The sequence below is a fragment of the Mauremys reevesii genome, linkage group 4, assembly GCF_016161935.1.
Source record: "Mauremys reevesii isolate NIE-2019 linkage group 4, ASM1616193v1, whole genome shotgun sequence".
Taxonomy (NCBI): Eukaryota; Metazoa; Chordata; order Testudines; family Geoemydidae; genus Mauremys; species Mauremys reevesii.
Genome location: NC_052626.1, coordinates 114117153 through 114144897, shown reverse-complemented (window position 1 = coordinate 114144897; position 27745 = coordinate 114117153). Strand labels below are relative to the sequence as shown.

Sequence of the window (27745 nt, the reverse complement as noted above, 5' to 3'; positions counted from 1 at the left end):
GACTGACTGTATTTATCTTTTGTACTTTATTGTATGGGTCAGGGGCTATTATTTCTCCCCTTGTTATAATTCTGTCAATGCTTTAACACTAAATAACGTAACCGAGCTGGTTCAGCATTATGTAATGAGGGTCTAATTCAGCACTGGTCTGAGCAGGTACAATTCAAATTGACTTCAGTGGAAGTTACACCTAGTTATGTGAGGGGACAGTTAGATCCAGTGTTTCTGCTTTATTCCTTATCATCTTCTCCTAGTCTCTAAAATGATCCTGCCTAGCTTTTCTCAGGGCTATTATTTTTCTCCTTCAATATAAAGAAACCTCTATTCCTTATATCTTGGCTTTAAAGGACGGCGCGATGGCCCCTGCATGAATTTCACACAGAATGATGGTCACCCTCCCACTTAGTGTTTAACAATAAGCAAATATCCATGGCAGGATTCCCACATGAAAAGCAACGTGATTTGGTAAGTGGCCTTAGCATGAGCCCAGCTGTTCCCTGAGCACTACAGAGCCGGTTCCCTGCCTTTGCCTCACATTAGTCCCTTTTCACCAGAGAGCAGCACCTCGCCCCTCCCTTCTAACACCCAGCCCCCCCAACAGCCCGTTGTCCCTCCCCTGCCCGGACCTTCGCTACCATTTAGCCCCGCCTCCACTTCCCCATTTTAGCCCCGCCCTACGTCACAACGTCGACGGCTTCAGGGGCGGGGACTCAGCGGAGGGGAGGAGATGGTTTCCTCCGTCCCCGCCCCCACGCGCCTCTTCCCTGCCCCTCTAGGCCCCGCCCGTTCCCAGCGCTGCGCGCCTCTTTCCCCTGCTGGCCTCCGCCTCGCTCCGCCCCGCCCCGCCTGCTTGCGGCTGGCTCAGCCAATCGAGGCGCAGCCGGTAGCCGCGGCGCTCGCGCAGCTCCTTCAGTGCCTTGGCTGGGTGTGTGCGTGTGTGACCGGCCGACCGGCGCGCGCCCCGCTCCGCCGCTTGTCCCGTAGCTGCCCCTGCCTCCGTCCGTCCCCTCATCGTCGCCGCGAGCCCCGGTAAGTGACACCCCCTCTGCGCAGGGACACGGCAGCGGCCGGGTGGTAGAGCTGCGCCCCGTAGCAGGGGGCCCCCATGGCAGAGGGCACGGCGGGGGGGGGGCGGAGGTCGCTCCCTGGCAGAGGGCACGGCGGGGGGGGGCGGAGGTCGCTCCCTGGCAGGGGGCTGCGAGGGGGTTGAATCCCGCCCTAGTAGTGGGGTCCCCATTAGAGAAGGGTTTAGGTTGGGCGTGGTGGGGCAGGGCGATGGGTTGGGGGCTCCTCGGGCGGGGCTGGGGGTGGGTGAGCACTGCAGGGTCCTCTCATAGCGGGGGGCTTGGGGGTGGGGTGTACGTTGCCCTCAGCTTGACTGAATTCCAGAGCGGCATGTGCAGCTTTTCCCTGTTGTCAGCAACGAGGTTCCCTCCCTCCCCCTTCTCCTTGCTGGGGGGTGCCTGTCCTGTTGGGATCCTGAAAGCGACCCCTACCCAGGCAAGTCTCCCAGTCACTCTGCGGTGCTCCTGCAGGGGTGCTTCAGACTGCAGGCTCACTGCACCGGCTCCCGCACTGAGGAATGAATGAAACGTCAGTCATTTTGCCTCACCCACCCAGAGCTCCTTCAAGAGAAACGGTATCCAGCTGATTCACTGTCACCCCACGGCTCGGCCCCACCAGGGCCAGCGTCCACCTCATCTGAACGAGTGTTCGTTCTCGGACTGAGATCACTCTGGTTAAAAACGCAACATTCTAAAATAAGGCCAAATGTAAAACTGTAACTGTGCAGCAGTGCCATTTTACAAGGAAATATCTATACATGATACATGAAAGTTAAAATATTCAGGCCAGGAAAGTTGCAGAAACCTTTCATTTGTTGTGCTACAAAACATCCAGTTTCTGTGATCAAATACACAAAGTAAATTATACTCCATAGCATCTTATCTCTAGTTCTCTGTATGGTACAAGAAAGGGCAGGTACATCACAAAAATGTGACTTTTTGCATCTGACTGTATTTGCCTTGACTTCAGTTTTAGAACAATGAAGCTATAAATACGGGGAGAAGGGTAATGGTGGGATGGAGAAGGCTGTTAGAAGATAAATAACATGTAATTCATGGTTAGAATTTACCACAAGTGTAATTTGTAGCTCTAGGAGAGTGGGATAGGGTGAGTGGATCTTGGCTAAAAAAAAAAAAACCCTTCACAATCAGATATCATGAGCTGCTTTCCAAATTTTCATGGTTTCCTGCCCACATGTGCTCTACCATGGCACTCTTTCTTATGTTTGGGATGGTCAGCTGTCATCCAGTAAGCAATCTAATTATGCTGGAACTGTAACATATTTGAACACTATCTCATACTTGTCAGTATTCTTAGCTAACATCTGAATATAGAAAACACCTGGAAGTGAGGCACTTCTCCTGATTTCAAAATACTTCTCAAGATACTTAAAATCCTTTTCAGTGCAGTCTGTACACTGGTGTACGGCTTCTGGTGAATCTGCTGCACCAGGGGAGATTTTTCCAAAAAAACTAGTGTAGGTATAGCCAAGTGCAAGAAATTTCAAGTCTTATAACTCAAATTCTGTTTCTACCTTGTAGCTGATTTGTGCTTTACGTGATCAGTGAATATACTTTTTTTTGTTGTTTATTTGAAAGGCTAGATTTTGGAGTAAATTTCAACAGGAAAAAATACACTTTGCATCATGGTGTCTTTAAGAGTGCTAGGTCTAAGAATGGGGAATGTCTTTAAACTCTTTTTATTACACTATTCTCTTCCCTAAGTGTCTGATTACTTGTCTTCCCAGTTCTAAAAGTATATTTACTTTAATCAGCTTATAATACACTTTATTACCTGTAAATAATAATGGAGAGAAACTGCTCTCACTGATGTCAGTACTTACAGCAGTGAGGTTTCGTGGCTACCAGTCCTCAGACTGTTGTTTCTGACTCTGTGGATACTGAAAATGATTGATTGAGATAACACAACTTAAAACCACTACTACAAACATGTGACTAGCATAAATATAGAATGTCAACAGAGATCCAGAGGGTTACATTTGTAAGCTGTTATTAAAGTATTAAACTTCATACTAGTGCCTTATATCTGTATTTGGAGAGAGAATCAGATGCATTAGCTTGGGGATGGGACAGTCTGGGGAGAAGAAAGAGACCTAAAACCTAGAGGAGCAGACCCCAATCCTGTTACAAGTTCCAAGCTCTGCAACAGTCTTGGCATAGCTTGAAAGCTAACTACTAGTGCCTGAGCTTTCTAACACTTAAAATTTTGGGGAGCTACAGCTTTCACTTATGGACCTTTTCCTTAAATGAACAATTATATTTAGAAAAACCCTCGGAAATCAGACTGAACATTTTTTACCTACTATAAAGACTATTACCACAGAAAACAATTAGAGAAAAAAGTCTCTTTCAGTTTTACTTTGGGCAAAATACCTCTTTTAGTATCAATTTCTTAGTTCTATGATGGGCTGTATCTTTTTTCTACTTTAAATTAAAGACAGCTTTATTCCCTCTGACTTTTTTTTTTTAAATGGGGAATGCATTTAAAGTCTGCTCTTAAACTCTCATTTCTTGTTAGTAGCGGCATGTCCCATTTTGTTAGACCGCTGGCAGTGAAACAGGATCTATAGTCTGGAGTGTAAAAGACAAATTGAGCTTTTGTTGTTCAGTAGTGCATTCTGCAGCAGCATAACCTTTCACCTACTTTTCTGCAGCAGTCATGTGACTTTCTAGTGCTGTGGAGGAGGAGTGCGGTTTCAAGAAAAGAAATATCGGTTGCTCAGTGGAAGTGCCCTTCAAATGACGCATCAGAGCTTCATAAAACTAAACTGCAGATCCAAATGTATTCTCAGTTATTTGGTCGGAGGGTAGGGGTAAAAAAAGAGAACAAAAATGCATATGACTGTCCAATTCAAATGTTTTCCTGTCAGGAAAAATGGTTAACCTTTACAATATGCCAAGGTAATGGAACTGGTGGATCTAGCTTCTTGCTACTTTAAAAAATGTTTATAAGCCCAACCTTGGAGAGTTTTTTATATAAAAAGCATCTTAAATGGAAGCTTTTTTTTAAATTGGCATGCATCTAAGTTGGGTATTGTAATTCAATAAGTCCTCTAGGACTTGCAGTATACTGTAAAGTATTCCTAAACTCCAGATTTTTAGGAGAACATGCATATAAACAATTGTAAAGCAGTCCTCCTGCATGTTCAAATCAGCTTTTTTTTGTAGGGTCTATTTAAATAATGGCACCAGTGTTTGACTTTTTTGTGTGGTCTTTTTAGTCCCTAGGGCAAATGAAAAGTCTACCTCTTGAAGGCCTCTAGTATTTATGCCTCACCCACTTGCACTGTAAATCAAATAATCTGCTGCCTGAGGTGACCTCACTGTTTTTTGTCCCCATTGGCCCTGCTTAGCAGTCATACTGATAGCAGTTTTGAGCCCCCCCCCCCCCCGGAGAATGTATGCTTAGCTGATAAAAAGCCTGTCACTCCAGTTATCTAGGTTAATGTACGGGAGGGTAAGCATTACAATTCTCTGTTACTGCTGGAGTATTAGAGAAGCTAATTAGTGGAATGTCATTATTCCGGTAATGTAAACGTGTATCTTTCACAACAGCAAACCAACCCCCCTCCCCAATCCCACCTCCAAAAAAACCTACCCACTAGTCTTCAGCTCTTTTTTTGCTGCAGAGCAAAATATCTGTATGGTGTTTTGGTTTTACATATCTGGCTTTTATGTAGCAGAATGTACTTTAAACTTCCAGAATGTCATAAAAGGTCGCTTTTGCATGGATGTATAGAATAACATGCATTGTAGTACAGGTCTGAAGTAATGCCTTTTTCTAGGCTTGTACTATATAGAAAAGAACATATCTGGGCAGAGAATAAGGAAAATATCTTTCTACTAGTATTTTCCTGATAAGTGAACGTTGAACTGAGTTGAGCTGTGTGTCTGTCAGTCTGTGTTGTTAGACTGTACATTTTAGTGCCTTTCCTCTACCTGTATCATGCTGCTGTGGAAGTGTGCTGGAGTGACAGTCCTCTAGTATTTATGCAGTAAGTACAGCTCAGGCTGCTGCAGTCAGGTTACCCCATTCTTATTTGCCCATGTGCCTCTACCTTGACAAAATAGTTTATTCTTATACTTGGTAGAATTTGATTTTTTTAAATAATTTTGATGAGTAATATTGTTTGTTTTTTAAGCATTTTTAAAAATTTACCTGTTTAAAATTTCACAGTTATACAAAATTAGGAGTTTTAAACATTTTTTTCTGGATTTCCGTTGATTTAAATTTTCTCAGTTGTGGGAAAATATTACGGGAGGGTGTCAGGCAATTATTTAATGACAGTAGATGCTGAGATTAAAAAAGTTAAGCTTTATAACAGTTAAAACCCAAAATGTCAATATCAGATGTCAAAATATACAGTAGAACCTCAGAGTTATGAACACTTTCGGAATGGAAGTTGTTCATAACTTTGAACAAAATGTTACTCTTGTTCTTTCAAAAGTTTACAACTGAACATTGACTTAATACAGCTTTGAAATTTCACTATGCGAAAGAATAATGCTGCTTTTAACCATCTTAATTTAAATGAAACAAGTACAGAAACAGTTTTCTTACCTTGTCAAATCTTTTTTTAAACTTTCCCTTTTTAAGTAGTTTACGTTTAACACAGTACTGTCCTGTATTTGGGTTGGGTTTTTTTTTGGTCGCTGCTGCTGCCTGATTGCATACTTTCAGTTCCAAATGAGGTGTGTGGTTGATGGGTCAGTTTGTAACTCTGGTGTTCGTTACTCTGAGGTTCTACCGTACAAAGCAAATATCCTTAGATCAAACTATAAGTGCTCAAGTAGCACTTTTCTTTGTTTGCCTATCTGAAATATGTCATCAGTTTGTGTACAGTGAAATCAACATTTACTGATTAAAAATCTAATCCTTCTAAGCATACTTAGGCTTGGTTTACATTAGCAACTTATATTAGTATATCTTCTCACTCAGGGGAGTGAAAGATCCATACTCCTGAGTGATGCAGTTATACTGACCTAACTCCCAATGTAGACAGCTCTATGTCAATGAGAGAACATCTCCGATCAACCTAGCTACCAGCTTTCGGAGAGGTGGAGTACCTACGGAGAAGCCCTCCTGTTGGCGTAGGTAGCATCTTCACTGAAGTGGTACAGCTGTACTTAAAAATGCGGCAGCAGCATAGAGAATCCCTGAGTTTGCCAGCTCATTTTGCATAGGCCTCCAAACAGGTAAAAGTTACATGACTTGGTTACTCTGGTTTGGAATTGGTGACTTAGATTTGGAAAACACTATAACCATTTACCAGTCATTTCCCCTATATGCAGCTGTACAAATAGGGCAGGATGAAACACATCATTCAATTTAGATCAGTGCCTTTAAACAAAACCTAAAAAACTTAGTTCTGTTTCACATTGGACTATCACAGCAGCACACTACTTCTAGAAGAAAAGCAGAATTTTTATTGAACTCCATTGAGATACAGGAAGAAATAATAATAAAAAATAGTACAATCTCTTGCCTGTGCAATTTATAGAACTTTCATTTTTCCCTCTCTGCCATACCCCCCAGCAGATGGTTTTCTTTTCTCTCAAGAATTGCCTGAAGGGGAAGGGTTTTATAGTTGCTAGTATAGTAGGCAGAACAGCCTGGAGAAACGATACCTCCAAAAGGGGTATCTCCGTCCTTACTTGGCATTTGGGCCCCCAGCATCATTTTACTCTGTATGTTAGCTAAACTGGTTTGAGTCCTTAGAATCCTTGCTGGGGACACTGGGTTGTTACTTTCAGCCCTCTCCACTCGTGATCAGCTCTGACCTGCTGACTAAAGATGGTTCAGCAAGGGAAACAGGTCTGTTTAATATCTGCACCTGAGGACATGGTGTATATATGTGTGAAAGGGTAGTATGGTTTTGAAGTTTGTATTTGGGACTACTCCCTTGTTTGTCACTAAGTTTCCTGAAACCCTTCCCACTCCTCACCTCTGACATAGTCTCACTGTACTGGGAGTAGCAGTCAGTTTATGAAACCCAAGAGACTGGGGTGGTTCAAAGTCAAAGCTTTTTTTGTGTGCGTGTATCTGTATATGTCTTCATGACTTCTCCAGTGGGGCGCTATAATGGACTGTTTTTTATTACTGTATAACTCTGTATCAGTTGATAGTATTAGACTAAACAGGATGTCTTTCTTCTCCCACTTCAACTGAAGGTTCTGTGCCAACTCCACAAGGATATCGGACCCAGCTGGTTTGGGAATAAGGTGTTCTCTATGCCAAGGGTTCTTAACTTTTTTTCTTTCTGAGCCCTCACTCCCCCAACATGCGTAAAACCTACACAGACCACCTGTGCTGCAACAATTGTTTTATTGAATATCCAGTAGATTAAAAGCTAGGGCTGGTGTTAGGGGGTAGCAAACAGGGCAACTGCATGGGGCCCTACGCATAGCTAAGTTGCTTGGGCTTTGGCTTCAGCCCCCAGTGGTGGAGCTCGGCTTTGGCTTTCTGCCCTGCACCCCAGCGAGTCTTAACACTGGCCCTGCTCTATGGTTTATTTTGGTGCACCCGCTGAAACCTTTTCAAGGCTCCCAAGGGAGCCCAGGAACCCACAAAAGAGTGCTGTGTTGGGTGACTTGGTTACAACACAATTCTATTTAATAGGGTAGGTGGGTCTTTAATCGTATTCACAAACCATAGTAAGAACTTGGACCATGCAAGTTATTAGCATGGTTTGGGAACTCTGAAGTTCTTCAAAAATTTTTGCACTTCAAAATGGAACTTTGTAACCAGATCCCCCATTATGCTTCTGCTTGGGCCTCAGTGGGTTTTTGTTGGTCAGGTCTACATGCAGGTCAGCATCACTGGTTTTTGTTTCTTTCCCCCTCACTCTCCTTCCCCCTCCTCAGCATTGCCCAAATTTAGGAGGGGAAAGGAGGTAAGTGGCAGAATTAAAGTAGAAATCTGGGTAAAACTTCCAAAAGGATCTCCCATAGAATGCAGGCCAAGAACAGCTAATATGAACAATGCACATTCTCAGCTGCCCAAGGCTGACCACAGGAATCCAGGGATACACTTACACTACAGTAAAAAGACCTACAGCATGGCCTCAATTGGCATGGGCTTGCGGGCTATAAAATAGCAGTAGAGATGTTCAGGCTTGGACTGGGGCCAAGACTTGGACACCTTCCCTCCCTTGTGGGGTCTCAGAGTCTGGACTCCAGCTCAAGCCTGAACATCTACACTGCTATTTTTAGGCCTGCAGCCAAAGCCCCGTGAGCTCAAGTCAGTTTACCTGGGCTCTGAAACTTGGTGCCACAGGATTTGTATTGCAACGTAGATATAGTCACGCTCACAATACATAGGTGCAGCTTGTTCTTTGCCATTGGCCCCAGCAAGCCACCCAAAGACTCAGACATCAGGTTGCCTGTAAACATTCTGGCTTGCAACACATCCCCAGTGTTGCGGTACATGTGTGAAGGACTTTGGCTCATCACTGTAGATGCACACTGTAAATGCAACTCTTACCCCAAATAACTTTTAAAATATTACTTTCCCAAAGGGACAGTGTCAGACACTAAGTCAGATTAATCCAGGGTAGGTGGTATGAGTTTCAAAAGGATGAGAGCCTTGGGTCAAGCCCCAGGTGTGCTAAAAAAAATTAAAAACTATTAAATTTGGATGATGTGACTTTGGGGTGGGGGTGCTGTATCTTGGGAATGCCTGGCTCAAACAACCTAAAATGTGGACTACTAACTATACCATGGACTACCCCGAGGCGCACAAGTTTTCACGACAAATCAGTCAGCATGCAGATTTTAAAGTACTTTTCAAAATTTGGCTGTTAAACAGTAAGCTAGTGCCAGTCTTAACTGTAGTGGTGCTATGACCCCAGTATAATTGTTTGCTAGAGTCAGTCAACTTAATTTTGTTTTCATCCAAGTTAAATAGTAGTTAAACTGAATGTTTCTTTAATTCAGGTTTGAGGGCTATGTACATCTGAAGCATCAATTCTGTCTATGTCTCTGATTATGTCTGTATTCCTTTTGCTCCATCCTTTTGCTAGAGCCATCAGATTCAGCTGTCAAGTAGAACATTTTGGCTCATGCAAGTCTCAAGCCATTTCTGTGCAGTGAATATTTGTTTTCACTTTTGCTTTGCAAATTTCTCTGAACAGTGTTGCCTGTCTGATATATTAATAGTCTTAAAATACAACTTTCTCATAGCCACTGTAGTATCAGTTGTACCGATAAGAATTAAGTGCAGTGAGTTTGTGTGTGTCTTGGGCTGTTTACCTGCTAAAGTTGAATAGCATGATTAGATATCAGTAAGGATGAGTAGAATTTGAGGAAAATAGGGTACTGCTTTGAAATGGAAATACTTAAGTGAATAACAGCACTTGGAGGGCTTTCACAGGCAAACTTAGACATCAGTTTTTGCAGGGGTGTCACATGGCACGGAAATGAGATAGCTACCCTGATTCTGAGCTTCTGCTGTCTTACCACTATTTTTTAAACTTGGAAAGCTATTAATACTACTACTTTCCTGTCATGAATGACTAATATAAATAGCCAATAGTCAGAATCCTCTTTCTTCACACAAGTGCTTCTTCACACAATTTTCTGAGGACATGAGTTCTAGCATTCTTTGAATGGCATAGCAAGAAGTGTTCAATTAAGCTTCCTAATAGCTATACATGAGTATATAAAATTCTAGAAAAACCTGATCCCCAGTCTAAGGTATGTTTGGCATTCTACTGAATTGCATATTTTTGATTAGCTTCATGTTATGAGGTCGTTGTTCAAATACTGCCTTATGTGAGCAACAGATTCACACCAGTGAAGAATTTTTTGGCATCTTTAAGCATGAATAGTCAGCTTACCCTTAGGGCCAAATTCTGCCATGATGAAGGTGGATAAAGCAGCCCAGAAGTTAATGGAGTTGTACTCAAAACAAGCCTGAATGTGACCCTAAATTACCAAACTGATACTCCAATGAACAGAATTCTCTAGTATGGGCCGTGTAGAACAAACTATTAATTGAATAGTGAAAACTCTGAAATATACCTCTACCCTGATATAATGCTGTCCTCGAGAGCCAAAAAATCTTACCGTGTTATAGGTGAAACCGCATTATATCAAACTTGCTTTGATCCGCCAGAGTGTGCAGCCCTCCCCCCCCCCTTCTTTGCTGTGGGGCTGGCTGGGGTTGGCTCTAGGCGCTGCAACCTCCAGGATTGCATCGCTGCTCAGGTTTGGCCCCGCCCCACTAACTGGACCAAGTTTGTGTGAGTAGAGTTGTGACTTGGCTCATGGAGTTTCAGTGCCACTCACTCAAATTTGGCCTACCCAGACTCCCGACATCATGACAGTTGGGCCACAGCTCAGTGGTGCTGGGACCCCAGAAGTTGTAGTGCCTGGCGCAAGGAGATGAACCCAAACAGCCCTGTAGGACAGGGGCTATCATGTGACCCTTTGAAACATTCTGGCAACCTAATTTTGGGTTCTGATCCATGGGTTGAGAAACCCTGTACTAGTGCCCCCCCTCCCATCGTTGTTACCACAGTAGAGCTAAAATTTTCATAGCAATGTTGGAAACTTTATGGGGGGGAATCCTAGTATAGGCACAGCCTTGAGATGTTTTGCCCCCTACATCTTTTAATTTTGTCTCTTTCCTATATTCTAAATTGACAGGTAATTTTTATTTCTCTTAGAAAACTTGCCATTGTTTTGACTTTTCAGTTAATTGATTTTACTGGTTGATAGCCATTTGATTTGAAACTTGCATCATCTGTTTGAAGTAACTTGATAATTACAGTGTGCAAATGAATTGCTGGCTGTCTCATCTGACTTTGTTTTCTGAAGCATAGTTTATCTATTTTCAAGTTGATGAGTTTACAAATATTTTAATATAGTAGGCCGCATTGTAAAAGGCCACCAACTTGAAAATCACATTTTTACCTGAAAATCTTGTTCTTGCTATTAAAAATAATACCTACAACTTTTAAAATTGAAAGACAAAAGAAAAATGTATTTCACTTTTTTCTGTTTACTTTGCACTTTTGACTGCAGTATCTATGCAGCTGGCAAGGGTAGAGTGCTAGCAGGGCAACGGGCAGCGTTAAGTCTGCTCTTGCAGACACCCATGCACACAAATGGCTTGTGAACTGCGCTAACAGTGAATTGAGAGATTATAATTATTATTTTTGCAAGTGTAGATGCCGCCCAATAGTGCGTTTAACATCAATGGTAGCAGACAGGGAGGGAGCAGTGGGCCTGATTGTACTTCACAGATTGTGTTTCATGGAAACATCAAACAAGATGAGTTGATAGACTTCAGTTCTTCTGCAGCATCCAAACTGGGATAGACATAAGGGAGTTCAGCTTGATGTATGTGTAATCATAGTTATTTTTTAAGAAAATTATTACAGTACTATAAAAATCCAGCATTTTACTTTTATGTGAATCCAGTGCTGTATTTTTGACATAATGAGGTGGTCACTTTTCTATGAGAGCGCGTGAATAACCGCTGAGAGTGAGATGTCTGTTGGAACTGTGGACCTTATTCATAAGGAATAGGACCTGGTTTCTGAAAATGAATTTGCATATGAAAAAACAGGAATGTCAGAGAATGAGGTTTTTTTTTTTTACTATTTTTTTCTTTTGGAGCTTACTGCGAGTTTGTTGGAGATCTGAAGAGGCAGCAAGGCAGGCTGTTCCACTACCTCATCTCTGAACTGCCAGGTGAATGACTCTCATGTTTTCCCCCTCTATGATGATTATGCTTTTGTTTCCACCCAGCTGTACTTAGCTGAAAGTAGAAACTATGATAAATTCCTGAGATAAGGGAAAAATAAGGCAAACAGCAGTGTGTTCACCTTTTTGCTGTTCTGTGGCATATGACCTTTATCAAACCCACATCCAGGTGAAGATATTTTGATTAAGGCTAATGATTACTGCTGTGTGAGACCTTGCAGTATAATTTTTTGCAGTTCATCTGTTGGTTATAATGGAAAGGAGATTGCTGGCATGGCTGTGTAGAATAGTTGCTTACCATTAAACTGTGAAACTGATGGCAAAGTGGAAGTAATCTGAAAGTGGAAGTCATTCTGAAACATTGGCACTGACTGTGTTGTGTTTTAGCTACTGCAGTTTTACTGCCAGCTGGAATGTCTATCTTAAGTCAGTTGCTACAGGATGACATGGTTTGTATACTTTGCTTAGATGGCGTAGAAAGTCTTGACTACTGCACTTATGAGCCACAACAACAGGAATCGGAAGAATCCTCAGAGTATGCCAAAATTCTCTTCAATCTGCCTCCAATCTGTAAAATTTTTGTGGGGATTTTTATTTATAATCGGACTTATTATTTATTTTTATATCGTATGTCAAGACACAAAAAAGGTCACTGAAAAAATGTTTGGCTTTCTAACCTGCCTTTGCTGCAGATAGAATAAGTAGAAACAGTTTCACAAATCACACAGGCACAATGTTTCTTAGTTTCTAGCAATATAACTGTCTTTTCTCTCTAGTTTTTAAGATAGTTAAATATTCACATGGAAAAAAGTCATATTTAGAAGTAAGGTATAAAGATTAAGTTTTCCCATCTGTTGAGAGTGTTCCCACCACCCGGAAAGGATGTTATCAATCTTAATTAGTAAACATTGTAGACTTTTTAAAGCACTTTACATACATGCTATGTTAGAGGTAAGTTCAGCTGCACTAATTAAGAAAATTAGTTGGCTGTTTCTAGTGTGATCAACCATGAAAATATTCTCTTCTGTTTAATATCAAGTTAAGATGATTGCAGGAAGCTCAAACTTCTTTCAGTACTATTGTTTCAGTAGCTACCTGCCTTAATTGCAGTACTGTGTCCCTTGGTTATAACGCCCAACATAATCTTGTAACATAGACATAACTGAAGCACTTCTGAATCTTGCTACAGCCTTGGATTTCACTAAGTTTAGTGCAAAACCTTGGACTTTACCATGCCCTATTCTAAATTCCAAACTGTGTCAACCCTAGAGCGTGCTGTTGAGTTTTAACTAGGTCCAGCCAAATGATATGCCAGTTGACTGTCAAAGCAAAGGCAAACAAGAAATTATATTACTTCTGTGTTTGTCTTTTCTCTTTCCAATAACTGGAAAAGTGTCTGACCCATAAGATAATTTAAATAACCTTTCTGACTACTTTGAAGAAAGGGATAAGGAAGAAAATGATTGGTTCTGAAGAGCCTAAAGTTTAACAATTCCCATGGTTGGAATCTCTCAAAAAACTGGGATACCTCTTAAAACATATGTTCTACCATGTATAGCTTCTTCTGATAACATCTGTTTGTGAAGGAACTCTTATTTCTGTGCATGTTTATAGAGATGAAGGCTTCACTCTTGTGGTTTTTCTTTTGAAATATAGCTGTTTCAGAACAGGTAAAGACTCTGAGCCAATTGCACAAAGTTTCCCAAGGCCTATTAGATTCCAATTTTAAACTGAACGTTTAATGTAGCTCAGTGAAAGTGAGTGTCCAGTGGACTTTCTAACTAGAATTGGATGTAATGTACTTTCCAGTGATGCCCCTCTTCCCAACTCTTTAAACAATGTAACTGTAACTTGTCAGTATCACTTTCTTGCCCCTCTCTCTCCACTGTTGCTGTTTGCCACAAGTGCTCACCTAATGGACCACAGTTGCAAGTGTATTTTTAGGTCTCACTGATATTCTCTGGGCTCGCTGCTTGTGATGAGACTGCATTCTCTACTTACTGTTTCTCCAAGGAATCATTAATCTTTGATCTTGAAAACAGAATAGTAGAAGAGCCTTTTTTCATTTTGTGTACTTAGTTTGTCATCAGGCATTTAATTAGCATTTATGTACAGAGCACACATTTCATAATAATCTGTAAATATTATTAAAATACTGTGAAAACCACTTCTTAAATTATTAAGTTGGTTTGGAGGTGATAGTGGTGGAGATACAATCACTCACCAGATATTGAGATATGGCTGAACCTTGTAGCCTTAGAAATCTGCACTTCTGTTTTATTCAGTTGTTTTGCATTTACTAATTTGCATCTTCTGAGCTCTTACTGCTATTATTATTACTTAAAATGTCTGTTTTCTTCTATCTAAATGTCTTAAAATGTACTGTGACTCAGAAGGTTTGGCCTCTTGACTACTGGGGAAGTGTCAGGCCTCTGCTACCGCAGGGGAAACCAAAGAGTTTTCTGGTTCTGTAGCAGATGGGTCATAAAATGGGTGGGAAGCAAGTGGCTAAAATGAGTGCAGGGGTGGGGAGTGCCTGGATATCTTATTAAGGGCAAGGGAGCTGCGGGGGCAGGAGGTGATCTTCAGCTGCCTTTGTATTCCCCCACCCTACACAGTCATTAGATCTGATTGAAGAGGGAGTTCTTTCTACCAATAACATTCCCAAAATAATCTCTGCTGCAGAAGAGCCTGATGCTAAATGCCCCCATTGTATGTAATATGTTTTCTAAGATGTTTAGTTAGACTAAATCTTTTCTCAATTAACCTGATGCTGTTTCAGATATATATATATAGAGAGAGAGAGAGAGAGAGTGATTATTCTGCTGTGTTCTAGGAGCTTGTTCACTAGAACATGCAATAGTATTTTTCAAATGTCCACTTTCTAACTCCAAGTGCCTTTTTTTATACGCTTGATTAAATGAATGGGTCCTGTAACTACTGCCTTTGTGAGTTTGATTTATTTTTCAGATCTGAGATCCTGATTATTTTTTTTAAACACAGCATTTTACTTTGTGTTCTCTGACACAAAAGGTGTTACAGAGAGACAAAGTGAGTGAAGTAATATATTTTATTGGCCCAGCTTCTGTTGGTGAGAGAGAGAAGCTTTCAAGCCAAAAAGAGTTCTTTTTCAGGGCTTGGAAGCTTGTTTCTCTCACCAACAGAAGATGTCCAGTAAAAGATATCTCACCTACCTTGCATCCTGGGACCCAGATAGCTACAACTACACTACATACATCATAGGAGAAAAGGCTGTTGTTCCCTGAAATCATAGGGGAATATGGGTCAGGGGCATGTCTGGTTAAAAGTTAACTTTCGGTCGGGGCAGTATAAATGTCCTAAAGAGTCGCAAAGATAACATAGTGGGCAGGATTAACAAGTAGATTTTAGGGCTTGGCTATGCTTGAAAGTTGCAGCGCTGGGAGTTACAGCGCTGGTCGTGCAGCTGTGCAGGAACAGCGCTGGTGTGTGGCCACACTCACAGCTACCAGCGCTGGTGTGTGGCCACATTTGCAGCATTTGCAGCGCTGTTGGGAGTGGTGCATTATGGGCAGCTATCCCAGCGTTCAAGTGGCAGCAACGCGCTTTTCAAAAGAGGGGGGTGGAGTGGGGTCTAGTGTGACAGGGAGCGGGGGGAGAGAGAGAGAGTGTATTTTTGGAGCCAACACTGTGTGTTACCTTCCTGCCTTGAAAAATCAGAACATGTTCCCGATCCCTTACCCTTAACTCTTAACTGCAAACAGCCTGCATCCAACACGACTCCCCGCTGTTTCACTCACTCCCTGCCTGCCTCTCATTTGATTGTTTACAGCCAGGTACAGATTGATCACAGCAAACAGGAGTTCTGTTTGTTTTTTAGCTAAGCAGCACCGCAACGGAGCTCCGCGCGGAGCTCGGAGTTCACAACAAAACAAAGAGAGGTTGCATAACAAAACAAAGAGAGTAATTTAGTTAAAAGCATTCTGGGATATCTCCTAATACCCTGGAGGCCAATTAAAGTGCTGGTGTGTGGCCACACTTGACAAGCAGTGCTGGATCACCAGCGCTGCACTCGTTATACCCCAACCAGACCAGGTGTACAGCCAGCGCTGCAGCCAGGGAGTTGCACTGCTGGATGTGCCTTGCAGGTGTGGACAGTTACTAATTGCAACGCTGGAAAGCCTCCACCAGTGCTGCAACTTTCAAGTGTAGCCAAGCCCTGAGCTGGGGAGGTCAGCAATATTATTTGTTGTTTTTTCTTGTTTGGGAAAACCAGCTGGGCTGGTGGTATTCGCTGTTGTTTTGTTATAACAGAGAAAAAGCATGCTGAACTGTGGTTCCTTTTTTTTAAACTATCTTGCTTTGAATGAGTGGTCTAACTGGGTTAATGTTACAGCTGGTTTCAGTAAGATAGAAAACAGGAGAGTGTGTGGAACAAGCAAATCTTACACTTTCCCTCCTGAAAGGACATTGTAAGATTTCTTTACACTTGTATGGATGTGAATGTATTTTTAAAGAACACTTACAGAAATGAAATTCTGTTTCAAAATGACATTTTTAGAAAATCATAGTCAACTTTTTAATACTCTAAGATTTTGCTGAGTCCTAAGAAAGTCACAAACATCCTAGCTTTGTGGTTCACTGTTTGGGGTGAGGCTTATTAGCATGTACTGTATGGAAACATTTTGCTGACTACTAGTTTGCCTGCAGCTAAAATGAATGATTGTTTTCCTCTTGGTTTGAATGAGTGGTGTGGCGTCTGTGTTACTAAACATTGGCAAATCGAGTTGATGAATAAAACGCATGCTCAGTTGAGCTGTGCCTTTCTACCTACTTTACTGACAAACATGTGACTGCCTCAGAAATGTGGAAGCGGGGAATGCATGGAGCAGATTATTAAATTGGCTTTGGAGAAGCAGAAAAGAATTCCCTTAAAGAAAAGGGCTTCAAGGAAGCTTTTTTTGGGCTACACAGCCAGTATTTATTTTGAAAGTGCTTTTTTTACCCCCCCCCCCCTCCAAAAAAAAAAAAGCAAGCAGTAGTTTTGGTTGGGAAGCTGCAGTTCCTCTCTTTATGAGGAAGGACTTCTGATACAGGGATTACCCTATACTCCCCCTGAATTTCCACAATACCTCCCCAGTGGTCAACTAGTTACATGCAGTGTTGCCAATTTAGTCATTGGTTGGGAATTTGAATGGAAATCGAAACATTAATGCATGTTTTAAAAGCATTTACAGTATATGATAAAGTACTTGAACCTATTGTGTTTTTTCAGGTACAAGTATGAACAAAGACTAGCTTCCTCACCCAGCTGTTGTTTTTTCTGACAGTGTCGGCGTATTCATTTCAGTGATATTGCCCAACCTAATAATTTCAAACGATGATTTGTAAGCAAGGTCTGAATGAGCTTTCCCCTGACGGCTAATGATGAACCTGGAGATGGGGGTGTGGGAAAGGATTCAGGACCAGACTCTATTTACATGAACACACCTATTCTGCCTAAGTATCCGGCAGACAGAGCTGTGTTTCCCAAGTGATCAATTTTGGCTGGTGTTAGGTTACAAATCATTTCATTGCCACTACATTCAATATTAAAGTGTTGGTATCCTTATTGTATACGTAAAGGGCAGCAGAACTGTACTTAACCTGTCCTGATAGGGGGTCACTTTTAGTGCCAAATCTTTGCCGAGTCTGAGCCCCGGCACATCTAAAGTAATAAAGTAATAGTAATAATTGGAGATATACCCAGTGATGAACTGCCAAAATCATAACAACCGGTTCCCTCCTCACCCCAGGAGGAATCATGCCCCCCCCGCCGACTCCTGCCCCAACCAACCCCCCGCGTTCCTTGATGCCCCCCCCAGGGACCCCTGCCCCATCCACCCCCCTTCCCTGTACCCTGAGTACCCTCCGCCGCCCCATCCAACCCCTCCTCTCATTCCTGATGGACCCCCAGGACCCCTGCCCCATCCAACCCCCCCTTCTCTCTGTCCCCTGACTGCCCCTGGAACCCTTGCCCCTGACTGCCTCCCACCGCCCCATCCAACCCCTGATCCTTTCTAACTGCCCCCCCAGGACCCTGGCCCCCGTTCAAACCCCCTGTTCCCTGCCCTCTGACCCCCCCCCCCCAAACTCCCCTACCCTCTCTCCAACACCCCCTCCCTGCCCCCTTACCGCACTGCCTGGATGTGGCTGGGCCGGGACAGGAGTCGCGCGGCCGGAGCCGGAGGATGCAGCGGGAGTCCGGCGGCCGGAGCCAGGTGGCTGGCCAGGTGGAGCCAGGGAGGGCTGGAGCCGGGCAGCCGTGGCCGCCGCTACACCCAGACCTGCCCTGTCGGAGCCCGGCTCCCTGGCAAAACAGCAGGAGTGGCTGGAGCCACAGGGCCAGGCTGGGCTAGAGGTGGGGGGCCGTGTCCAGAGCCGGGCATCCCGGTAGGTGGGGGCACGGCAGGGCCGGGGGTGGGGTTCGGGGGGGGGGGGGGTCGGGGATTCAGGGCTGTGCTGCGGCCGGTGAGGGTCGGGCGGGGACCCGGGGACGGGGGCGGCGGCAGGTGAGGGTCGGGCGGGACCCGGGACGGGGTGGGGCGGGCTGGGCCGCTGGGCAGGGTTGTGGCTGGGGGTGGGGGGGCGGGGGAGGGTCGGGCGGGGACCTGGGGGTGGGGGCGGGGCTGGGCGGCTGGGCAGGGTTGTGGCTGGGGGTGATGTGGCTGGGGAGGGTCGGGCGGGGACGTGGGGGTGGGGGCGTGGCCGGGGCCAGGGTGGTCGGGGATGCGGAGCTGGAGCCGGGTGGCCGGGGAGGGTCGCGGACGGGGCACACGGCGCCCCCCCCCCCCAGTTTCCTACCTCAGCGTCGTCTTCCTGGGCCAGGGAAGCCTGCTTGCTTCTCAGCCCTCCCAGGCTTCCTGCACGAACAGCTGATTCGCGGGAAGCCATGGGGGAGGAGAAGCAAGAAGGAGCATTCATGGCAGGAGGTGGAGGCAGAGCTGTGAGGTGAGCTGGGGCCGGGCAGCAGGGAGGGAGCGCTTGTTAAATTTAAATGCCCTTTTAGAACCAGTTTGTCCCACGGGGAGCAACCGGTTCTAAAGGGGGCTTCTAAATTTAACAACCGGTTCGCAAACCGGCTGCAGCTCACCACTGGATATACCAATCTCCTAGAACTGGAAGGGACCTTGAAAGGTCATTGAGTCGAGTCGAGTCCAGCCCCCTGCCTCCACTAGCAGGACCAATTTTTTTTTTTTGCCCCAGATCCCTAAGTGGCCCCCTCAAGGATTGAACTCACAACCCTGGGTTTAGCAGGCCAATGCTTAAACCACTGAGCTATCCCTCCCCCACATACCTAGGCTTGGTATTTCATGGCTGCAGGACTTCTGGACTTGCCACATCAGTTATGAAAGTAAAAAACTTTCCTGAGCCCCAGCACTTCTTTCATTATGAATTAAACACTGGTCACCCTTAACTGAACTGCACTCACTAAGCGAGGGTTTGGATGGCAGATCCCAGTGAGGGGGGGAAGAGAGAGAGGGTGGGGATAGATGTTTTGCTTACTGGTGTGTACTCTGCCTAAGAGTCACAGGCACTATTTGACCTTCCCCCTTTCCCTTTTTAAAGATAGAGCTGATTAGGCTCCACTGAAAGTTTTTTTTGTTTTGTTAAGTGACCACTAGAGCTGAAATAACTGATAATTAGGTCTCAGTGCTTAGACCCGAGTGGTTCTGTGGAAGACCTTGCCCAGCCTGCACTAGTAGTGAGGTTCCACCACTGAGAGCTGAAATCACTGAAAGCTGGGTGGAACCTCAATAGACTGATTCATAGAGGTCACAATGGCAGGTGGCAGCAGGAGCGGTGACGTGAACAGTGGCACAATGGACAACAGCGGCTGGAGTGAGTGGCAAATGGCTGGAGGAATGAGCAAGATGCCTTCTCTCGCCCGCCACCCTCAGGGTGGGAGGTGAACTCATGCGAAAGCACCTCTGAACTCTGGGTCTCCATTGACCAAGGACAACAATGAGTGAGGTGCGGTGGAGGGAGAAGGGAGGAGTACGTTAAAGGAACATTTGTTTGTTGGACTATGTTTTAGTGACTTTGCTCCAGAATGCTAGATTTGTGACTGGGAAACTTATATAAATATACATTTTCTAGTAGGCCAAGATTTCTAAAACGTGTTATTTGCCAAGGTCGTTATCTCACATTGTTGCTATCTCGTGAGGTCGTTATCTTGGGGAGTTTCTGTACTAAACATTTTTATTATTATTACTTTTTATGTAAGAATGACCATACTGGATCAGACCATTGGCCCAGTATCCTGTCTTTTGACATTGGCCAATGCTAAGTGCTTCAAAGGGAATGAAAATAATAGAGCAATTATCAAATGATCCATCCCCTGTTGCCCACTCCCAGCTTCTGGAGAACAGAGGCTAGGGACATTCAGAACATAGTGTTGCATCTCTGCCCATCCTGCTAATAGCCATTGATGGACCTATCCTCCATGAACTTATCTAGTTCTTTTTTGAACCCTGTTATAGTTTTTGCCTTCTCAACATCCCCTAGCAAAAAGTTCCATGGGTTGACTGTGTGTTGTATGAAGAAATACTTCCTTTTGTTTGTTTTAAACCTGCTGCCTATTATTTTTATTGGGTGACCCGTAGTTCTTGTGTTATGTGAAGTATTAAATAACATTTCCTTATTCACTTTTTCCACATCAGTCAAGATTTTATAGACCTCTATCATATCCCCTGAGCATGGGTAGCAAGTTTGTAGAAATTTTGGTGGTGCCCAGAACCTGCCCCCCATTCGGCCCCCCCAAACTCCGCCCCCACCTGCCTAAGGCTCTGGTAAGGGGGCTTGGCGGGGGAGGTCTGGGGTGCAGATCCTGGGCTGGGGATTAGGGTGCAGGAGAGGTGCAGGGTGCAGGCTTTGGGATGGAGTTTGGTTGCTGGGTGCAGGCTCTGGGCTGGGGCAGTGGGTGGGTGTGCAGGAGGGGGTGAAGGGTGCAGGCTTTGGGACGGAGTTTGGGGTTGGGAAGGGGTGTGTGGGAAGGGGGAGGGGGTGCACCTTCTGGGGAGGGAGTTTGGGGATAGGGAGTACAGGGGTAAGGGCTGTGGGGCTGAGGATGAGGGATTCATGATGCAGGAGGGGGCTCAGGGCTGGGGCAGAGGATTAGGGTGCGAGGGGATTAGGGTTCTGGCTGGTGCTGAGGATTAGGGTGCAGGGGGATGTCCGGCTGGGGATGAGGATTAGGGTGCGGGGGGATGAGGGCTCTGGCTAGGGCTGAGGGTTTGGGGCGTTGGAGAGGCTCAGGGTAAGGGCAGCCTGCCTTGCCATTTGTGGAGGGCAGGCACCAGGACCCTGGGGCAGCAGACAGCCGTTTTGCCGGGAGCTGATCTCTGACAGCTCCAGCAGGCAGGGGAGAGGCACGGCTGCTTTTTGTCAGGCAGGGACGCGGCGCGGGGCGGGGGGGGGTGGCAGGCGGGGGCTGGGACCTGCTCCAGGCAGGGACGCGGTGGGGCTCTGCCAGTTGAGGTGAATGTTCCTTTTGTTCTAAGTAGCTGAAAAAGCTAACCCTATATCTCTGTATACAGTTAAACAGGGCTGGGGGAAGAGACCCAGCTCCAAATATTGCTGGAGCAGGGCACCCGGCTCCTGAATATTCCTGGAGCCCGGGCACCGCAGGTGTATATAACCTGCCGCCTATGCCCCTGAGTTGTCTCTTTTCCAAGCTGAAAAGTCCCAGTCTTATTAATCTCTCCTCATGTGGAAGCTCTTCCATATCCTTAATCATTTTAGTTGCCTTTATCTGTGCCTTTTCCAACTGCAATATATTTATTTTTGAAATGGAGCGACCAGAACTGCACGCAGTAGTCAAGATGTTGGCATACCATGAATTTATATAGTAAAAGTGAAGGAGCTTGGTTTGCCAGACTGATCGGCAAACCGATGCTGACAGCCTTTGTGAAAAGGCTGCAAAATACCAAGCCTCTGGACTTCATTAACATGCAGAAAACCTTATCAACCAATCACTGTGAGAACCAATTTAGAAATACTTCATGAAGCTGTTAATAGAGACAACACAGTTTATGCAAACAAACATGGCTGTCTCATCATACTTTCTATTTAAAAAGAGAGACCACACAGTACAAACTGGGGACCAGTGTTAAGTGCATTGTCACTTGTTAATTCTGAAATTGGACATTGATTCTGACCAACACCAGCAGATGCTCACTATCTTTCTGTAAGAAACTCAACTGACTGGTTAGAAGCATGTGCTGCAACCGTGAAAGACTCAGCAGCTGAAAAAGTGAAGAATTCTCTTACCGCATTCAGAAAATGTGCATATGTGGCCGATTAATCCACTGATGCAAATGGGCGTCAAGTCATTGCCTAGGTTATCTTGATGTCAGTGGTAGGCCAATAGATGCATTTCTAGATGTTCTGGTTATAGAAGACATATCGGCTGTATCTGTGACAACTCATATCTTAGAAGAGTTAAATGCTTGTAAATTGAACCGCAAACAGATTGCTGCTTGTGCATTTGATGGAGTTGCAAACTTCTCTGGAAGACATAGTCGAGTACAAGCTTTGCTCAGAGAAAAGTGTAATCCTAATCTCTCCTATACACACAGCAGAGGCCATCTACTCCAACTAGCACTAGTCAAGCTGCAGAATCTTCAAAAGACATTTAAAAAAGCCTTAAATTTAATGTGTTCGTTATACTTCTTATTTTTCAGCAAGAGTCCAAAAGGACTGAACATCTTGGAAAAAATAGATACACTAGGACTGAAGTTCAAATGAGTCCAACCTGAGAGAACCTGCTGGCTTTCTCATGAGCAATCTTTGGCTGTTATCTTAAAAGTACAGCAACCGTTATTATTGACTTTGGAAAGTATCTACCAAGATGGGACGGATCTAAGTAGTGAGGCTGGTGAACTACTTTTGCTACTAAGTTCAGAGAAGACTATTGCCATTCTCTCTCGTAAGTCTATTGTTGAAACCACTTGAATTATTAAACAATGCCATCCAGGCATCTAGTACAACAGTAGTAGATCTTTGTCCAGCAATAGAAGCTTCACTTAGATCAATTGACGAGAGAGCCATTGAAAACATACTGGAAGAAGCAAAGACTTCAATTCAGAAGTTGACTAAGGCATTTATATTGACTACTTCAGTAAAGAGGACAAAAAGTGTTTAAGCCAGCTGAAGAAGTACACAGACTTGATTCTTACAAATCTACAACAGCAACTTCTAGATTCTACTAAACCTTTATTCAACTTTTACAGATGCCTGTCTTATAAAACACCAACAGTTGAGTGGAGTGAGGCACTACCACCAATGGAGCTGCTACGTGATCAGGATAGAACAGAGAATTTGAACACAGAGTGGAATATCATATGATGAATGAACAAAGATTTGATTTCAACTTCTTTATCATCACTAGTGGTTCGACCCAATCTTTGTGCTATGTTTCCTGTGATGAAAGAAGTAGGAATTCATCTCTTGCTATTCCCAGTCACAACAGCTATAGTTGAACATACTTTTTCCTCATTGAATTTCCTCATTGTGTTCTGAAAAGAGACGCCTTCTGCCTAATCATGAGCATATCACGAAGGACCGGAAGTACCAGACATGTGAGAAGCCACCAAAGATGAATGCACTGCATTCGAGAAGTTCATTAACAGAGTTGTGCAAAATTACAACAGGAAACCAAGAAGGATGTAGATATAGTACATGCTTCATAGTAGGATTGAGTAGCCAACTTTAATTTGTGTGATTTTTGAAACATAAGTTAAATCTAATAAAATGGTCATGAAACATTTTTCAGTTTTTATTATTGTGCCATACAGCCCACCTTCGCCCTCATAGTCTCACCCCATGTCAGCTATTCTCCCCCCACACACACACACACACACCTGTATATTCGAACACTGCCACCCTGCTAATTTCAATTCCTGGGGAAAACACTGTTGCAGAAGGAAGACTATTGCCACGAGATTTTTCGTGTCTCTAGGGGTGTAGTAATCTAAGCAGCAGACACTGTTTGTTTTCAGGGCTCATACTGATGAGGTGATTCTCATTGGATCACTTTTTTTCTTAAATCTGAACTTTTGGAGAGGCTAGGTTATTTTTCCATGGGAGCTAATATGCCTGTATATTTGAGACATTCAGATTAAAAATATTTTTAAAATGCTTATTACCTAATTCCTTTATATTAAAACTAAAATCTTTTAAAATGAATATACTTTTCACTGTTGATGCTGTTTGATTTACTGGTTGTAATTCTCTTAGCTTAGATAATGGAAAGAGCATAGCTGATTTCACTTTGAGATTCTCATGCACTAGCCCGGTGGTCCTCAACCTTTTCAATTATAAATCAGCCCATACACTCTTTTAAGTCTAATGATTTCTACCTTCTATCTTGTAATGCTCAAGGAGTCTTCTTTAGAATAAGAAATAAGGGTCGCTCATAGGTTTAACTGCATTACACTCATTAATGTGCTGACAAATTCACATGGCTAACTCCTGCTGAAAATATGACCCTGAATGTTAAAATATTCTAGCTTCTGGATTTCTCAATAATGAGTTTAGTAGGATATAGAAAAAAAAATTGGGGGGAGAGGGTCTTAAGCTTACGATTTGGCTGCAAATTTGTTTTCTCCATAAAGTCAGATCTCAACTGGCAGAACCCTCCACACAGGTGAATGTTCTAAGTACCTTTTGTTCTAAGTAGCTGAAAAAGCTAACCCTATATCTCTGTATATAGTTAAACAGAGAAAAGTTTACTTACTGCTTGCTCTATACCAGGGGTCGGCAACCTTTCAGAAGTGGTGTGCCGACTCTTCATTTATTCATTCTAATTTAAGGTTTCACGTGCCAGTAATACATTTTAACATTTTTAGAAGGTCTCTTTCTATAAGTGTATAATATATAACTAAACTATTGCTGTATGTAAAATAAATAAGGTTTTTTAAAATGTTTAAGAAGTTTCATTTAAAATTAAATTAAAATGCAGAGCCCCCCGAACCAGTGGCCAAGACCTGGGCAGTGTGAGTGCCACTGAAAATCAGTTCAGGTGCCTTCTTCGGCATGTGTGCCATAGGTTGCCTACCCCTGCTCTATACTGTTTTCTGAATATAACTTGATTAAGCCATTATGCTGTTCCAACTGTATTCTAAGGATATGTCTGCACTGCAATTAGACGCCTGCAGTTGGCCTGTGCCAGCTGACTTGGAGTTGCAGGACTCGGATTAATGGGATGTTTAATTGCAGTATAGATGTTCAGGCTTGGGCTGCAGCCCAAGCTCTGAGACGCTCCCATCTCTCAGGGTCATAGCACCTGGGACCAAACATCTACACTGCAATTAAACAGCCCCTCTAGCCCGAGTCAGCTGGCATGGGCCAGCCACCAGTTTTTGATTGCAGTGCAGACGTACACTACCTCCATTCTGCAGATATACACACCATTTGATTAATTTTACCAGTGAAAAAACCTAATATAATTGGGAGAAGATAAGACTCCTATTTATAGATTCATAAATTAAGGCCTGAAGGGGAACATTAAATCATCTACTGAGATTTCCTCTATTGCATGGGCCATCTGTCTGAAATAGGCCATATGGAATTGGGTAGTACTGTACATAATTGCAGCCCACTTCATGATCTCTCCCAAAAATATTGGGAAATTGAGCAAGCCAAGGATGTTTCACTGGAAATGGAGTAGCTTCTGGACCAATAGTTCCTCTGGGATAGTAAAATCCGATTTGTTTTATATAATTTTTAACTTTTTTCTTTTGGCAGAACACTTTTTGAAAATGGCAGAAGCCCATCAAGCAGTAGCATTTCAATTTACAGTAACTCCAGATGGGATTGACCTGCGAATGAGCCATGAGGCTCTCAGACAGATCTATCTTTCTGGTCTCCATTCCTGGAAAAAGAAGTTCATCAGATTCAAGGTATTGAGTTCCTGTAGGTTTGAATGCATAATCCAAACCTATTTGATATTTTTAAAACTTGCTTAGATTTTGCATGAGTAGAACTAAATATTGATGTAGCTATAGAAAATAATCATCATTCATCCTGATTTAATCAAAGTCTTTTTTTTATTCTAACAGGCTGATTTTGTTCTCAGTTATAAGTGCAAACATTGAGTTATGCTGAAGAATTTAGCACTGAGCTATTTTACTGTTTCCACAAAATATCACTATGTGAAGGCTAACATTGAGGCATTTTTATTGGCCTTTTATGTATGAGGCCCAGGTACACAAGTTTCAATTATTTTGCTAATTTATTTCAAATACCCGTCAGCAAGTATGTCTGTAACAATACAGACAACAAAAGAGGGTATGTCTACACTACGGGATTATTCCGATTTTACATAAACCGGTTTTGTAAAACAGATTGTATAAAGTTGAGTGCACGCGGCCACACTAAGCACATTAATTCGGTGGTGTGCGTCCATGGTCCGAGGCTAGCGTCGATTTCTGGAGCGTTGCACTGTGGGTAGCTATCCTGTAGCTATCCCATAGTTCCCGCAGTCTCCCCCACCCATTGGAATTCTGGGTTGAGACCCCAATGCCTGATGGTTCAAAAACAGTGTTGCAGGTGATTGTGGGTAAATGTCGTCACCCATTCCTTCCTCCATGAAAGCAATGGCAGACAATCAGTTCGCGCCCTTTTTCCCTGGATTGCCCTGGCAGACGCCATAGCATGGCAACCATGGCGCCTGTTTTGCCTTTTGTCACTGTCACCGTATGTGTACTGGATGCCGCTGACAGAGGCGGTACTGCAATGCTACAGAGCAGCATTCATTTGCCTTTGCAAGATAGCAGAGATGGTTATCAGTTGTTCTGTACCGTCTGCCATGTCTTTGTAAATTGGCGATGAGATGACGGTTATCAGTTGTTCTGTATCGTCTGCTGCTGTCATGGGTGCTCCTGGCTGAGGTCGGCCGGGGGTGCAAAGACAAAAATGGGAATGACTCCCCAGGTCATTCCCTCCTTTATGTTGTATCTAAAAATAGAATCAGTCCTGCCTAGAATATGGGGCAAGTGTGCTAGAGAACCAGTGTATCAGAGAGCACAGCCGCTCCGTGTCAGATCCCACAGAAATGATGAGCTACATGCCATTCTAGGGGGTGCCCCTGCAACAACCCCACCCGTTGCTTCCCTGCTCCCCCAACCCTCCTGGGCTACCGTTGCAGTGTCCCCCCATTTGTGTGATGAAGTAATAAAGAATGCAGGAATAAGAAACACTGACTTGTTAGTGAGATAAAATGAGGGGGAGGCAGCCTCCAGCTGCTATGATAGTCCAGGCAGTACAGAATCTTTTCTTTAGACATGAAGGGGGGGGGCTGATGGAGCTCAGCCCCCAGTTGCTATGATGAAGACGGTTACCAGCCGTTCTGTACCATCTACTGGGAATGACCGGGAGTCATTCCTATTTTTACCCAAGCGCCCCCGGCCGACCTCACCTGAGGCCAGCCAGGAGCACTCACAGGCTGATGATGACGATGGACAACAGTCATATTGTACCGTCTGCCACCGGGGATGGGAGGGGAGAGGATGCTGCTGTTCACTGCCGCAGAATCGCGTCCACCAGCAGCATTCAGTAGACATAGGGTGACATTGAAAAAAATCAAATGATTTTTTTTCCCTTTTCTTTCACGGGGGGGGGTAAATTGACGAGCTATACCCTGAACCACCCCGGACAATGTGTTTGACCCTACAGGCATTGGGAGCTCAGCCAAGAATGCAAATGCTTTTCGGAGACTGCGGGGACTGTGGGATAGCTGGAGTCCTCAGTATCCCCTCCCTCCCTCCATGAGCGTCCATTTGATTCTTTGGCTTTCCGTTACGCTTCTCACGCAGCACTGTGCTGAGTCCCTGCTGTGGCCTCTGTCTGGAGATTTTTTCAAATACTTTGGCATTTCGTCTTCTGTAGCCGAGCTGTGATAGAACAGATTTGCCTCCCCATATAACGAT

The 27745-nt window shown here is 44.0% G+C and overlaps 1 protein-coding gene across 3 annotated transcripts in view; it reads left to right on the top strand.

Moving 5' to 3' along the window:
• The first annotated feature begins 717 nt into the window (after positions 1 to 717).
• CPT1A (carnitine palmitoyltransferase 1A) overlaps positions 718 to 27745 on the top strand; it is a 76077-nt gene continuing 49049 nt past the window's right edge. The window contains exons 1-2 of one of the 3 annotated variants that reach the window (XM_039533672.1): positions 718 to 1029; positions 25563 to 25717. In XM_039533672.1, the coding sequence (XP_039389606.1) occupies positions 25577 to 25717 (141 nt within the window). In that variant the 5' untranslated portion in view covers positions 718 to 1029; positions 25563 to 25576. The remainder of the gene's footprint in view (positions 1030 to 25562; positions 25718 to 27745) is intronic. The other 2 variants (XM_039533671.1, XM_039533673.1) reach the window with 2 other exon arrangements.